The sequence below is a fragment of the Copadichromis virginalis genome, linkage group LG4, assembly GCF_057382275.1.
Source record: "Copadichromis virginalis isolate Kocher_CV1m ecotype Utaka linkage group LG4, C_Virginalis_male_GT1.1, whole genome shotgun sequence".
NCBI lineage: Eukaryota > Metazoa > Chordata > Actinopteri > Cichliformes > Cichlidae > Copadichromis > Copadichromis virginalis.
In genome coordinates this window covers 25,148,695-25,165,190 of record NC_140621.1, presented here as the reverse complement: position 1 = coordinate 25,165,190, position 16,496 = coordinate 25,148,695, and the positions used below count along the sequence as shown (strand labels likewise).

At 45.0% G+C, this 16,496-nt stretch overlaps 1 protein-coding gene across 1 annotated transcript in view; it reads left to right on the top strand.

Annotated features, from left to right (window-relative positions):
- Positions 1-16,496, top strand: part of adgrl1a (adhesion G protein-coupled receptor L1a) — a 102,453-nt gene that overhangs the window by 49,461 nt on the left and 36,496 nt on the right. The window contains exons 3-4 of the mRNA XM_085454451.1: positions 3,970-4,183; positions 5,847-5,956. Coding sequence (XP_085310577.1) covers positions 3,970-4,183; positions 5,847-5,956 — 324 coding nt within the window. The remainder of the gene's footprint in view (positions 1-3,969; positions 4,184-5,846; positions 5,957-16,496) is intronic.

The following is a 16,496-nucleotide window of genomic DNA, read 5'->3' as shown; positions in this document are numbered from 1 at the left end:
TGTCTGTGTGTGCTGGCTAAAGAGACCCTGAAACCTTAATGGATTCCTGCAGAGTGAAGGACAATCATAGCCCATGGCCAGGCCAAGCTTATCCTCTGCTCAGCTCATCTCAGCTCAGCTCAGAGCCAGTCACAGCTCCAGCTAGGCCTCAGGCCATCTGGCTGGCACGCTACCACATACACACACCCTCTCACACACACATAGACACTGAATCCATCCCTCAAGTTAAGATCCATGCTTGTTGTGAATACACCATTCAGAAATTTCTGTATGGATGCAAGATGAATCCTTCTGTATATCTAAACTTTAAAACCCACCTTAGAACTGCAACTTGTCAAAAAGTGGTTGCGTTGCTCTGAATTATGTCGGTGTGAAATATGATATATTAATGACACAAGCAGAGATTTGCAGGGGTGCTAGAAATAGGATAGTTATCTAGCTGCCACACTGAAATTTACTGGCTCATAATGGCTGTGCTCAATTAAGGCTAAATATATGCTGTAACAGCTGGGCCGGAGAAAGTTATACCTGGGAAAAAAGACAACGGATTTAGGTCCATACAACAGTCTCTGCATAAATTTGGTAATGTTTCATAATCAAGTACATATCATTGTGATTCAGCAGACTTTTGCCTAGTCATTGACTATATAAAGTGTAACTGTAAGATCTAAGTGAGACATCCCACATAATGTTTCACAATTATATAAAGCTTATGAAAGGTACATTGTTGAGCTTTGTGCAAAAAGTTCTGTGCCAATGTCTTGAGCCATTATTATTCACCTTTTTGCTACAATACAGCCTGAACTGTCTTAGGCAAGCTTTCTTGTATCTTCTTTAAGCAGTGTTCAGGAATAGTTTTCGAGGCTAGTTAAAAGAAATTCTAAGGTTTTTTGGGGATGTTTGCTGCCTTTTGTTCTGTTTTCTGTCATGATGATGCCATCCTGCTTCAATAATGTGGCGGTCTGGGCTCTGGGGAGGTCAGTCCATAATTGATAGTGTTCTGTTGTACGTTTGTATGTGTGTGTTTTTCTATCCAGATGTGTTGCCATTGCCAATCAGTTGCTTTCCAGATGGTGTTGCATGGTGATTCAAAATCTGATGGTACTTTTCATAATTTTGTCAATTTTGACAAGATCCCCACACCCCAACTCCATTTCAGGCAGAGGTGTCTACACTACTGCCTGAAATAGAGCTCAAAAGCCTCCATTAGCCTTCATTGTGTTTTACAGAAGGTTGTGGACACTCACTGTTGCACCTCTCTCCTGACCTTCCCTGTACATACTGATCATTCCACTGATTTTCAGTCTAGTTCTTGTGTTATTTGGCGTACCTCGCCTCTTTTCCCTGTTTTTTTCCCTTACCAACTACTTTTTGACAGGTGTCTATTGAGACCTTTCCTGATAAAGGCTTAGTGAACTGTGGATAGAGCCCAGTTAGTTAGTTCTGCCAATTCATTTTTTTCCAATGTGGTCAAATCTTTTTAAATCAGGAGATAAGCCAAGTTGTCTGTTTTGTGTGGACTCAACACGTTCATTCTTTAGTTAGTTGTCTTTTATATGCCTATAAATTATTCATAGTGCAATATTAAGTGCCTTTACAAACAAACAAAACTAAATTCTTTGAAAAGGGTGAAGGACTAGACTGAAATTGAGAAAATAGAGTCAGTGTCCAAATTAAAAGTTTGAAATACCATCAGAAAGCCTGGTGCTCAAGTCCACTTTTAACAAAATTAGAAAAAAGTCTGGCTTCTTAGAGGCAAAATATAAAGAAATGACAAGTGGCTCAAGATGTTTACACAGTACTGTAAATATATGCACTTCTTTTGAAACTCTGCTGAAGAAATAGCTTAAAGGAGATCTTCGCAGCTCAGTGGCAGTATATGGAACTGAAAAGCCAGAAATGCTGTATTTACCATTTAAATTTGCTTGGTATATAAAGTGTGGTTAATGAGTGAGCTGCTGCCTCTGGTAGGGACTAATATTCTTTGCGCCAACCTACAGTGTAAGCTGACTAAGTGTGATCACTCCTGGTGGCCCGCTTCACTTTTACTTCCCTCTTGGCTCATTGTAAGGTTATAATCACTGGCCAGCTGTACACTGCTGCGTATTCACACCACAGGGTAGTTAAGACGACAAGGCCACACACTGACACTACGCATTGTATCCCCACTGTGACACAAGAACTCTGTGTGTATGCATGGATGTGTGCAAGTGTATGTGTGCTTGAATGTGATCTTGCATACTCGTCTGCACAGTGCGTCTGCGTATGTGCTAATTTGCTTCTGTGGGTCTTGTGCGTTTGAGTGTGGACTTGTTTGTCTGGCCTCGCCTGCTGTTTGCATCTCCATGTGCTTTAATTAGTATGCGCTTTTGCATTTAGGCCTTTGTGATTTGGCACTGGCACTGTATTCTGGCGAGGCATAAAAGATTTGAAGTCTGTCTGTGCTAGTCATTCAGCCTTAATGGCGTTAGTTACACAACTGAACTGAAGTCCCTGCTGCATAAATGGGTGGCATTTAGAAATATGAGCAAGTCTGATGGCAGTGAATCATGTAGCACAGTGCTGCAGAGCATGTCTGGGATGACTGACATTGACATTGACCCAGATGGGCACTCCTTCTGAATGGACAGTGGCTGAAACTTAAGCACTGCTAGCTCAGTGTCAGAAAAGGAAAACAGCCCTGCTCTGTGGGTTTCAGCAATAAGAGTAGTGGGGGAGAGGGGCTGACTCAGTGCCCTTGTCTGCTGCTGAGCCTGTCTGGCAAGGGGAAGCGCTATATAGTGAAAGCCTTGGTTTATAAAGAAGTTGCACCCTGTTAAAGTACACCTACCGCCACTCTGTGTAGATTTCACAGGATTCCCACCATCTGGGTAATATGTATCATGTCCTCCTTACTGACACTGCAAAGGAGATCTCGGTCAAAGCCTTCTGGTCCTTCAGGACAGCGGACAGCTCCACACCTAGCTATCTCTGAAGCAGCTCCAAATCTAAGGATGCCATTTTCCCAAAAGAAGTTTTAAAGTCAGTTCAGTACCACGGATAGCAGCTCTCACAGGGCCTGGCATGAGGCTCACAAAAGGAGCGTTGGCTGTCCTTCAGTTTCACTTCCAGATCACTCACTCTACTCCTGTCTACTTCTGTTCAGTCTCTGTGCCCCTGCCTCCACCTGCACTGTAAAGGAAGCTGGCAGCCTTTTTTTTTTTTTTAGGCTGAATGGAGAAGCAGTTGGAAAGGTATGCAGTTATGGAGAGAGCTGGAGAGGCAATGAGTGTCTCTCTCAGCACCTCTTTGCAGGCCTCTTTCATGCCTCTCAGCCTGGCTCAGTGATTAACCCTGAGTACCCCGCTTTCCCTGCTGACCCTTCTCCACACAGAGCCGCAGCAGTACATTGACATGCCTCTCAGACAGCTGATTACCAGCAGTGGGTGTGGAAATGGTGTACACACCAGAGTTGAAAATGCATACAGATGCTCTCTGTCTCTCTTTTTTTTTTTTTTTACTTCTTTCACCTCTATTTCCTCTCTTGCTCAGACCTAATCCAACATTTCTGATAGGTAGAATACACTAAAAGATGCGAGAAAGTACATTGGGATGAGTATGATAAGCTGCTGTCTGGCAGTGTGTAGGAGTTTGTTAACATTTGAAACTCTCACAGTTTGTTTCACAAGTGGTGCAGTATCTCATTGCAAAAGCTGGTATGTCTCCAAATCCTTCATGCCAATATGTGGAAAGTGGTCGGCCAGGCTGTGCATCAGTAGCACTGCAAAATTACCATTCAATGAAGGCAAGTCAATAATGGCTCGTTTGTGTTTTACATGAGGACAGCAGAAACCACTTTCATACCACCTGCTCCTGTCAAACATGCATATATGATTTACAATTACACGGAACAATGAGGTGCCTCCTAAAAGTGTATATTAAGGTTCAATGAGTTATCAATAACTTTGCCTCTCTCTCTTTCCTCTCCAGCTCTGAGCCGGTCAATGATGCCCTTCGGTTTGATGCGCCGGGAGCTGGCTTGTGAAGGCTACCCGATCGAGCTGCGTTGCCCTGGAAGTGATGTCATCATGATTGAGACGGCTAACTATGGCCGCACCGATGACAAAATCTGTGACGCAGACCCCTTTCAGATGGAGAATGTGCAGTGCTACCTGCCCGACGCCTTCAAGATAATGTCACAGAGGTGACTATTGATCTGTTTAGATCTTGTGTGTGTGTGTGTGTGTGTTTGTGCAGAGTAAGAGCCCGGTATTGGCAGAGGAAACAAGATTTTATTTCACAACACAGTTCCTCTAGATTTACTTGCTTTTCCTCTTCAGATGCACAATTTGGGCACCTTGTGGCAAATTGTAGATCTTTTTTGTAATAACATTAAGTAAAACCAATGTCAAACTGAGGCTTTCCTTAAATGTAATTTAATGTTTCATTTTTATTTAATTAAGAATACAAAATGACAATAATTGTAGCAGGTGGCACAATTTGGGAGGAAATTGTTATCAACTAACTATTCTTAGTGACAGCTCTTGCTAACATTATAATGAAGTTTGAGACTATACTGGTGGAATTGTTAGTAAAGTAACTTCCAACTTTAAGTACATGAAAGAAGGGGGAAAAAGCATTAATATTTGAAGGAAGTTTAGTTGTTTAATGTGTGTTTGCTCCAGGATTTTATTTACTTCTCTTCACTTAAAAATAACTAACAGGCAATTTGCCGGGGGCCACTTGAACTTGTGCATTCAAACGTTTCTTTTGGGAAACACTGAAGTCAGCATACTTGACTAATGCTGCTGTGTCTTGGCAAAACTTTTATTTGTAAGGAATTGTGTGTGTGTGTGTGTGTGTGTGTGTGTGTGTGTGTGTGTGTGTGTGTGTGTGTGTGTGTGTGTGTGTGTGTGCGCGTGAGTGTGTGAGTGCGCTTAGTTTCATGTATGCATGAGAATCTATATGTTTATTGCTGGAGTATTTGTAGCGCTTCCTACAGCTGCTCTCTGTGTTTGTGCTCAGCATCTGCTTCCTTTTAGCTCAGATCAATGGAAGCTCTCTTCCAGCTATCCATCACGCTTGTAATGGAGGCACAGGGTGCTAGCTTGAGCAAGGGAGGGAGGGAAGTAGTAGGGGGTGGAGGAGAAAATTGAGGGGGTAAAGGAAGAAGAAAGACTTGTAGAAATGATAAGATGATAGAGAGAGTGCAGCAGAGATTTGAGATATGAATGGAGAGAAAGAGTGTGCAGTGGGGAAATGCTCAAAGCTGGATAGAGAAGGATTATGTGGTGAGAATAACTAAGTGCACGTGCGTGTGGATGTGTATCGTTTCTCCTGTGTGGATGTGTTTCTCGGTGTGTGCAACCGTGAGAAGGCATGCAGCGATGCGGTTTAGATGTAGGTATTATGTGCATATGAATGTTTTCCCTGTGCGTGTGGTGTAGAGTATCTGCCTTAGCCCCCCTCGTCCTTCCCTGTTCTCTCACCTCTAATTGCTCCCACTCACAATCCCCCAGGAGAGGAGGTCTTACGTCACTCGCCCTCTCTCTGCCTCTTCCCTCCCTCCATGCTTCTCTGTATCCTTCATCCCACTTCTCCCCCCCCCCCCCCCCCCCATTCTCCTTCCCCCTCTGTTTCCACCTCCCTTCGGGTGCAGCTGTCACATGATCTAGTCTAGTGTGAAATTACTCCCATCCCTACCGTTCCCTCTGTCTTTCAGAGCCTGAAGATATTTTTTTTTTTTTTTTTGGAATACAACCCCTCCTCCCTGTCTTTCTTACAATGGCACTCATCATTATTTTTATTACTTGCTTCCTCCCTTCTCTCTCTTTTCTCGCTTCCTACCCTGCTGTCTCATCTCACAGGTGTAATAATCGTACTCAGTGTGTGGTGGTTGCGGGGTCAGACGTGTTCCCAGACCCCTGCCCAGGGACCTACAAGTACTTGGAGATCCAGTATGAGTGTGTCCCCTACAGTGAGTACTGAGACCCTGTCACACCTTTCCACCTCCCCGCCCTCCCTCACCCCATTCACCACCCCTCCCATCCTTCCCTGTACCCTCACCTGAGCCTCTCTAGTCCTCTTCAACCCCCCCACCCCGAACCCTAAAAAAAGATGACATTCTTATACTCACTCGTGCTCACTCGCTCTCTCTGGATTTTCTCAACACAGTCAAAGCAAAACAAGACAGACAGCCATCCTCACCTGCTCTCTCTGTCTCTCTCTTCTTTCTCATACACTGCACAGGCACATACACACCCACACTCACAGAGCACTAAACCTTTTTTCTTCATCGACAGATTGACGCACCAGTAGCTGAGAGGGATTTTCACATGGGGGAAGGTGCTCCACAAACACAGGGTCCGATAAGCACTTTACGCACACCCACAGCAAACACGGGGTCAGCCCTTATTGGCAATCACAGCAGTGTAACGCACACCGCCCCACACTCATGCACTGATTAACCCAGGGGCAGGCGACTGCCTTTATCTGGTGCCAAACACCTTTGCTGTCCCTCTGATTTCCAATAAAAATTAAAATTGGGCACAGTGAGACTTTAAGGCAGGGGGTGTTGTGTGTATACCACACCTTTTTTTTTTTTTTTTTTTTGGAATACCACACCTCACAATAGGAATGTTAACACAAACAGCAAAGGGCTTATTTTAGACAACATGACCTGGAGCGCCACACAATTTAATGTCCCCATGGTAACGGCTGGCTTCCTCACTGCTTTGCTCAAAACTATGTGGCAGGTGTGACTCTACACATGCCCACACACACATACACACAAGTCTACCTTACACTTGCAAAAAGGGAGGGGGGGAGGGGGCACCGTTGCTTTTTTCTCTCTTCTCTTGAATCTTCCATTCTGAGCAAGCATGTACACACAAACAAGAGCACACTCACACCGCCAAAGGAGCAGACACAGCAAGGATTATACGGTGATGTGTTGATCCTCACTCATGTGAAAATCTCCGCTCAGTCTCCCCTCCTCCCTCTCATGTATTATTACTCTCAGCATTGATCCCCTCACTGTGCAGGTGCACGTGGCTGGAGGGGAGGAGCAGTGGCGCTCCCCTCCACTGGGCAGACGCAGAATTTGGGGTTCAGGAAAGGGTGGTGGGGAAGTATGAGAGTGTTGTGTCAGAGGGGTGGAGGACAAGAGGACATTACTGGGGTGGGGGAGCTATTTATTTCTCATGATAGGGTGTGGGATAACTGTCTCTACTTTTTCCTCAGGTGCAGTTGAAGTGAACCACAGGATCAAGACTACACCAAGCTGCTAACTTCCTTTTCTTTTCCTCTTCCTCACCCTCCTCTTTATCACTTCTCTCTGAGGACTCCAACTCACACTCGCTTTATTATTTCTCACAGTCAGCATCACCTCTTTTTTTAGCCCTTCTTCTCTGTCTTTGACTTTCAATCTTCACTCCACGGTCTTAAATCTTTATTCTTTGTCCTGCTACGCTTATTCTTCCTTTATTTTTACTCTCTGACCACCAGTTTGCCACACTAGCTTATCATTCCACTCTATCATTTTTCTTTTGCTGTCCCTGTTATTTATTTATTTGTATTTTTACAGGTACAAATATGCAAAGCATCCAGGGTTTTCCAGGTGCCACTTTTCAGTCCTCACCCTTCCTCTGCTCAGTGCTATGTGCACTTAGTTTAGCTTATGAGAGACTGTGTTGACTCAGGTTGCGGCTAGAGTCATATATGAGAAGGTTGGTTTCTTACATTGGGTGATATTTTCTGGTGTGGATTTTATTCATAGCCTTCCTAGTGGTAATAAGAGTTCTTCTCAAGTGTCCTCTACATTAGGTTTCCCTCTCTTCCAGTTGATATTTGTGTTGGCTATATTTTTTCCCTCCACACTGATATGACTTTGCTTGTTAGTCCTTTAATAGTCCTGTGCTGTTGCTCGGTTTCCTGCATTGTCCACAGAGGGTCAAGGTAGCATTACTTAGTTGTGCCTGCTTTCCTCTCCTCATGCATTCTAACCTTGTCTTTTTCCCCCTGACTGCACAAGGGAGCTTGTTCTCTCACTGCAAGGCAATCAAAGGGATGATTAAATAGCTGCTGACTTGCATTTTTCCTCCTTGTGTTTGGGGGGAAAAAAACTTTCTTGATTGTGCCTGAAGTATGGCACGACTTAGAAAATTGGAAGCTGATCCTCCTATGATATAAAGTCTCGCTTGTCTGAGGTGACAAAGAAGAGCCAATTACCCCTGTCCTCTGCCACTCTCCTCCACTGGAGAAGCAAAAGCACTTAACTTGCGCACCCTCACAAAAATAGAAACACGCGTGCGTACACAGGCGATGCACGCTACTCAAACTCTGCAGGCTGCTCTATGTATTTGTGCTCATTTGACAAACTAAATACGACCTGACACATTCAGACTCAGAGCTGGAACTGTTCATCCCAAAACCTAGTCACCGTCGCACCACACGCCACTCAACTCGGCCACTTTTAATTACCAGGAGAGGGGGCGCGTCGCTCTCTTCAGTTCTGCCTCAGCAGAGATTTGTCAAGATTAATTGAATTTGCTGCAGCTAATCGCTCTGGTAATGCCCCATCATTTATGTCTGGTTGGGATTGCTGGGCACTCTGGTATCATCTAAACCTGACACATGGTTTTCATTGGTTGTCTTGACAAAAAGGTGAACAATTGAGAGATGATATGTAAGGGCTGTGTGGCATGGCAGCTGAGATGGTGTGCAGCCATGTTGATGGCTACGAGCGATGTTTGCTTTTGACAGGGTCCTCTGTGTGAGAGCTGTGTTTCCAGTCACCTGAAACGGCACGGTGACAGCCAGTGCTGAGCTGACATACGCACACACCTCAGCTGGCAGAGCTCAGACAAGGGTCTTGCACAAGTATGTGTGTGTGTTGCTGTGCGTGGGACTGCCTTGGCAAAATACAACAAACCGCCAACTAGTCAAGTCATATCTCATCGAGCCAAAAAGCCCTGCAAGGCCGCCCAGCCGTTGCCACGTAGCATTGTTTTTGCCATCCGGAACACAAGACGACAAAATGGCTCAAATGAACTCTCATTTCACACTGGCACAGCCTGCCGTAGCCTGCTAGATCCCACTAAGACATCACAGATCCATGGATACAACTGCAGGATGTGTTTACTGCAGTTAAACCCCTACACTGCAGTTTTAACATAGATGTACGCAGAGTTAAAATAAATCTATCCCACGAGGGAGCCCTTACCTGTTCCCGCTCTTTCTTCAGAACACTGTGCTACATCATTATTGATTCCTAATGCTCCCTATTGGGATTATCTATGCTAGCCATGCCAGAGCTAGCAGACCTTCTCCTGTGGCTCTTTTGTTTCTTCAGCTTTTATATATCTGGTTAATATGCACAGTGCAGGTGGCTGTACAGGCTTTACAGTCGAGAGTTTCTTAGCTTAATTTTATATCCTCCAGTTTTTCCATTTATATTTTGGTACTCTGCCGCTGTTTCACTTCATAAAATTGATTCTTCCCCACAAATGTATTCAGCACTGCCTATTCATTACAAGACATCACTTTTTGGACACAAAGCCACTGGAAATGATAGTTGACTTGTCGGAAGGAGTTTGTCAGTTGCAGGAATAATGGCATTGTAATATGACAAGTTTTGAGGGGAGGAGGGGAAACACTTTGATGTAGCTGAAAATGAAATTCTATTAATATGTATAGGGACACCATTAGATGAGTGGCTCATACATGTCTGGTGAATGAGAAGCAGGAAGCTTTGCTCGGGCCATGGAAAGAGATGGCTCTTTACTGTGAAAAATGCGAAGTTTGAGAAGGAGACAATAGGAAGGGGCCGAGGAAGAAGAAGCAGAAGAGGACACGCTAGAAGGAGGCCAAGTGTTCCTGCAGTGCTTCAGCAATATGTGTGCGTATTTGAGAGCGTGTGTTTTAGCTGTACTCATTAGTGTGGGAGTAATTGATAGGGTTGTAGAGAGCGCTGAGCGGAGTGATTAAGGGGAGAGGACAGTGGCTTATTTCTCAGAAGATCCCTGAAAGAGAAACGTTGAATGAATCAGACAAACAACCAAGGTGGCCTTAAACTAACCTCCAACTCACTGTGAGGACAGTTTGATGAGTTTCCTTCTCCTTTCTCTGTGTTTATGTGCGTGCGTGCGTGTGTGTAGGCGCGTGCGTGTGTGTGTGTGTGTGTGTGTTCTTAGAAATCTGTAAAGATCTTGTGTGTGTCGTTTCTTTGTGTCTATTTTTCAGGACAACCAAGAATGGAAGAACAGTGTCAACAGAAGTCTTCCATCTTCTTTGTTTTTAGTCTTTCTTTTTTTTTGCAGCATTGAAGAAGTTTCATTCCCCTCTCTCACTCTCACTCACTCTCTCTCTCGTTTTCTCTCTACATGTCACTGCATCATTTCCCTCCTGTTCTGAAAAACATACACAGTGGTGCATTTATAATATTGTGTTTAGCACAACAACTTTTTAAGGACTGCAGTGTCACACTTGCATGAAGAGCTGAGCTTCTGCAGTCAGTAGAAACCTGGAACGTGGAAAAACTCTGTATATTTGAATTCTGGTGTCCTCATCTACCCCCTGCAGCGGTTTCACAGAGAGGATGAAAGCTCTGGATGCTCTGTGGCCAGTGTCAGCCTCCCCTAACCTTGGAGCTAATGATTGCACTCACAGTTGGTGGCAGGCATGTAACGTGCCTTTTTTTATCTTTTTTTTGGTCCCTGCCCCAGCATCACAAAACTTGCACTAGTTTCTTTGCCTTGTTTACCCCTCTAGGCTGAAAGTGGCTTCCACTCCCCAGGTCTTCGTGGAGGTTGTTTGTCCAGTTTGATCTTGGCATATGATGATAAATGATCATGTGGCTGCTGATGCTGATGCCGCCTCTGCCGAGGTGCATCCCCCACACAGCTAAGGCAACCGCTGCTATCACTCTTTTTTCTTTTCTATTCTGTTTGTCTTTGTAAAACTCTCTTTCTCTCTCTTTTACCCTCTCTCTTGCTATCGCTTTTTTCCCCTATCTTTACGGGCAACCCGGTGAGGTGTCGTGACAATTTCACAGCGCTCCCCGGGGACTTTCCACGACACATACATGACAATCACGCTCACAGCGGGGATCCACCAGCCATGTGGCTTTTGACACGCGTCTTTCTCGAGACATTAGAAGAACAACTCTCACGGCACTGGTGCCTCAGCAAACATGGAGAGAAGCTGAGTGCTGTAATGTGAAAGGCGGAGCTGAAATTTTTGCTTGCTTCTCCAATAGTCTCCAGCTGCTCGTGAACCTCCCTCAACACCCCAACACAAGCAGACTCCTACCAGCGTCATGGATATTGAGGGAACCACGCCTTACCTGCCCGTGTCAGCTAAGGCCTCAGTGTGACTCAACACACCAATCTATTGATTTGTGTGTGATGAGCCCGCTGTAGATATTTCTCTCATCTCTCTTTTGTGTCTGCCCTTTTTTATTTTCCCTCCCCTCCCCCCCGACTGTGCCTCTCGGTTCCTCTCTGTGTTTCTCAGGCGTTACACTCTGTCAAGCCCTCCCTTTCCCCTGTTGTTTGTTCTTTTTTTCTTTGATGAGCCAGTCTCGGCCAGGCAAGCCAGCAGCTCCCCATTGATTAGATGGTCGATGGGTTGAGTGTTTTTGCTGGCTTCTATAGCAGGCATCCTGACTCTGTAAATTGAGCAAAGCCAAAAGCACCGCTTTCTGTAGATCAAGGGACCGCTCTAATGTCAACACAAACTGCGCTTGGAGAGAGTGGAAGAGAGACAGAGATTCAACGATGTCTCCAAAGATAACCGGTCACAGATAGAGGCATATTCATCACCATCTCCCATTTCTCTATCTATTTCTCTGCCTTCTCTGCTCCTTGCTTATTTCCACAGCAGAAGACGACTGTTGCACAAAGACGCCCGTCTCACTTTCTCTCTCCGCCAGGTTTCTGAAGCTGCACGAGGGAAAGCAGGGCTGCAGAGAGGGAGCGGTGTAGCAATAAGATGGGTGGAGGTGGGGTCGAGAGTTTGTGGTTGGGGGTGGATTGTGTTGTTGGGGGATTATTGATAAATCTGAAATGAAATGGAAATGGATTTCAACCCAGGTCAGGCCATTTTCCCCTTCTCATTTTCCATTTGAGCCATCCTTTCTCTGAGTAGCCAACCATAACACAGACAGATAACTTGCTTTAAAAAAAACAAACAAAAAAAAAACAAAAGAGAGAGAGAGAAAGGACAGCGCTTTATTTAATCTCAATTTTCTCTTTTTTCCTGCACCTGTTTTTTCTTTCATTCCCTTTACTTTCCCCCCTCTCTCTCTCTCTCTCTCTCTCCTTCTTACTGTCTCTCTCTTGTATCTTTCTATCTCCTTCTGTCTCCTTCTTTCTCCTTTTTTCCGATGCTTGAATAGAAGTGGATCAAAAAGGTAAAGACCACAATGAACATAACAACCACAGCTCGCCCCTTTCTCCCTCCTCCTCCTCCTCCCTTGTCTCCCTTCCTCCCCCATATTCCCTCCTAACCCAGCACCTTGTGTAGTGGTCATGTTTGATGTTGATATCCCTCCCTTTTCTTTCTCGATCTCTAATCGTCTCCTTTGCTCCTCTCTTTCTATCTCTCTTTGACTTGTAACCAAAACTCTAAAGTCCTTCTAGATTTCCTCCTTGGTTCTGATGACACCAGCCTGACCTGCACTCATGCACACACAAACACATGCACAGACAAACACACACACACACACACAAACGAAAAGAAGCATCACAGAAGGTCAGTCCCGTATCTAAGAGAGATAAACGAGAATTTAACATCATTCCTTTCCTGTATGAAGAAGCACATCTCAGCCTAAATGTACAGACAACATGCATCTGTGTCATTTCATGGATGGCATATTTTCCTCTTTTCCCATCCTTTTTAGAAACCATATTTCATATTCACTCTGTTGCCTCACACGCCTGACAATAGAACTGTCTCATTATTCAAATCTCATATATTCGCATTTCGCAAGTAGCTGTTCACTCATTTCGATATTTCAGTGCATCTGTCCCTACAGATCTGAGAGAGAAAAAACACGTTCTCCTCTTTCTCTTCACATTATTCAGCTGCTCTTTTTTTCCCATGCTTTATCTCTTGCCTTCTTTTTTTTAGTTTCTCAGGACAGATTCAAAGTTTGCTGTTGTTGAAATCTTAAAGCAAAACAAACAAACAAACAAAACAAATCTGTTAAGATAACAAAGTAACTTGGCAAAGTTGCTGTCAGATCATTGCCTCAGTGTCCCATTTCCAGGTACTTCAGTGTCCTTCTCCCATTTTTCTCTGCTCATTTTTATTTAATCACGTTTCCATTAACTCCTCTTCTCTCACTACCCCTTACTTATAACACATTTTCTCCATTGTGTTTCTCACCCTTCCTTTCTCTTGTTCTCTTCCCACTGCTTGGTTTATCTCTCAGATCACATCTGACCATCACAGGCAGCTGCAGGCTCTTTTATCTTGTCTTACACTGCTCTTCCTCCTCTTCTCTCTGCCCTCTCTACCTCTTTGCAGACTTTATCCCCGCCACCTCTCTGTTTTCTTTATTGCACATGCACAATAAACTTGTCTTGCCCTCCCCTCCTCCCCTCCTCCACCAGTACATGTCCACATCAGTCCATCCCTTCCATCCACTTCCTTATGTGTTCAAGGAGAGGGGAGGAGATGGTGGAGGGAGGTGTATCCCCCGTAGGGAGGGCTTCGGCTTCTCGTAATGGCTTCTTGCCGCAAGCTCTCTTAAAAAGCCCCAATCAGCATGGCCAGGAGCCACAATCAGAAGCTACTAAAAAGCAAAGATAGACCTGGCAGGGCACACATCAGGTAGAGAGCAGTTTCCATGAGGCTGTACCCTCCCCCCGCTCTCAGGTCCCCACCCTTCTCAGCACTCTCTGAAACCCTACTTACATCTGTCTCAGCCGTTTCCCTGCCTGGCACCGTATCTGGATCCATATGTTGGAGGAATTAACTCCTTTAGAGGTTACCATTACCTGGTTTATGGACTCCTTTGTCTGTTGTGTCTGTGGTTTTCATTAGCATAGATCATTGTCACATTTTTCTCTCACCGCAAGCAGCCATTTTAGCTCAGTCTGCTGCTTGCAGTGGAATAGAAAGCATCAAAACCCCCCTCCTCCTGCTTCCACCTCAACCAACTGGTTCTATTTATTTACTGCTCTCCTTCCCACTAACACTTAAATACATAACCCTTTCCCCTGTCTGCCCTCCTACCCATGTCCACTTTATCCATCTCTTCCTTTCTCTGTGCGTGGCTGAAGTAATATTCCAAAGTTGTGTTTTGCCCATGTCTGTCACAAATAATCTTTACTGATTCATCCGCTGATTGACAGATTGGGTTCTTGGGTTGATGACTTGTATCTCTTGGTGTTGATGCCACTGTTCAATGAATGTCCACCACACTGTCAACCTACCTATTATGAGGCAATTTTATGACTGTGTCGGCATTAGCCGCCTCTCCCCTCCTATCATTCCCTCTGTCTCTTTTCTCATCCTTTTTGCTGACAGTCGAGCAGCCCAACAACCCACGTCATTGTAGTATTTCCTTTATGACAGGACCAAACTACTGTCTTTTCTTACCCCCAGTTTGTTTGCTGATAAAGGAAAAGAAGCAGTTAAAGGAAGCAGTGTTAGACTGCTGAGCAGTATCCCAGTATCACCGTGGAGGGTGGAGTTGGAGACCATCTGAGGACAGAACCATTACTTACACAAACAACCCTACATGTGACTTAGAGAAGTGAGAGGGAATGAGTGGGAAACCACTGCATTGTGTGACAGGAAAAATACAAAGAATGGCTGTGAATGGCAAAAGGGAGGAAAAGTGGTTGCTATAGAGACGATGAGTCAGGCAGCATCCCCTCATTAGGAATGACCCACCACACACAAGCACGGTCATGTGACCGTGGCAGCGCAGACACTCTTTTCAGTGGCACAGGGAGAAGATTGCGAGGATTGACTGTATATGTAGAAGCCATTGCATTGTTAGAGCCAAAGAACAGAGACGTGAGTGAGTGAAGCAGCTGGTCATGAATACAAAACACAGCGGCTGGTTTCAGGGCTGTTAGGGAGAGACAGTGTGTCTAGGAGACCTGATTCAGAGCAGAGGGAGGGTGAGGGTAGGTAGCAGGCTCGGTTAATGTTTCAGCTGTGCAGGCTTGTTGTTTCCTTACCTCTCAAGCCTCAGTCAGCTTGTTCTGGGTATGCCCCTCTGTTTTCTACAGTATCTGCTGCCTGTATCCTTTGCAACCTCGTCCTGATCAACTTTCCTGTCACTCAGTGTCAGCTTCACGCCATAGAAAAGACTTTGCTTTCAGTGGGTGCTATCTCTTGCTGTAGCCCTCTTTTGGTCTCAGTGAAGGGTATTCTCTGGGGTGAATGTTTGGGTTGATAAAGGTTCAGTTTGATACCTGCCTCTTCAACTGTCTGGATAGTGTGTACCTGCATGCATTTTTCTGAGAGCGTGTGTGTCCTCAAGCTTCATGTCTGTGTATGCTTGTTGTTGCTGTACTGTGTTTTTACTCCCAAAACCTTACGCCCCTTATAGTCTAAAAGGAAGCGGAAACACAAGGCGAGCCCCTCCCTTCTCTTTCCTTATTTTTCTCTTCTCTCTGTCACTATTTGTCACTCCTCAGCAAATTAACTCACTCCTAATTCTCATTTCACAGGAAATAACCTATTTACTCTCTCTTACTCCACTCTCTTCTTGTTTGCACACACAGAACACGCTCGCATCCTTCTTCACACTTCTTCTCTCTTTGTGCTTCTTTCTTTCTCTCTCAACATGCATGCCCACCCACACAAGCACACGGACATCCACATACACACTGAGACACATCTACAAACACTTATGGGCTAATGAATGCACCAACATACCATCAGGAGACTCACTGCACTGCACACTCATGCGCACACACTAACTCTTAAAGCCCATTAACTTGTCCAGCATGGATGCGGGTTACCATGCCATGCTCCATCCTGCCCCCTGCTGCCTATTTACTGCACCTGCCAGTAACAGGTGGGGGATTCAATTAGAGCAGCACGCTCTCAGCAGTCAGTCCTGTGAGCACGCCATGACTGTGGACTGGACTGGGCAAAGGCTTGGGCTAGCAGAGCCAGCACAGCCCTCAGATCCCTCTAGGTAAAATAAATATAGATATATATAGTGGGAATAAAAGCACCCACAAGGACACCACTTAAGAAACAGCTGCCAACTATTGGCAGGGGGTGTTTAGATCATCAAAGTCAGACATTAACCATCACCATGACGCTGTCACATCGAGCGTTGAAACAGCATGCTTAAGACAACGAAAATGAAAAGTCTAAATTTAGCCTAAAGCTGTCAGCGTTCACTTTTAATTGTGTTAACAGTCGATCACAAATGGGTGAGAGACACTAATGGGAGAAATTCACTGTCATTTTCAGGAAAGTTGCGGAGCTTTCATCACTTTACACTCTAGCCTCATATTGACATGTAACAGCTGACCTGTGCC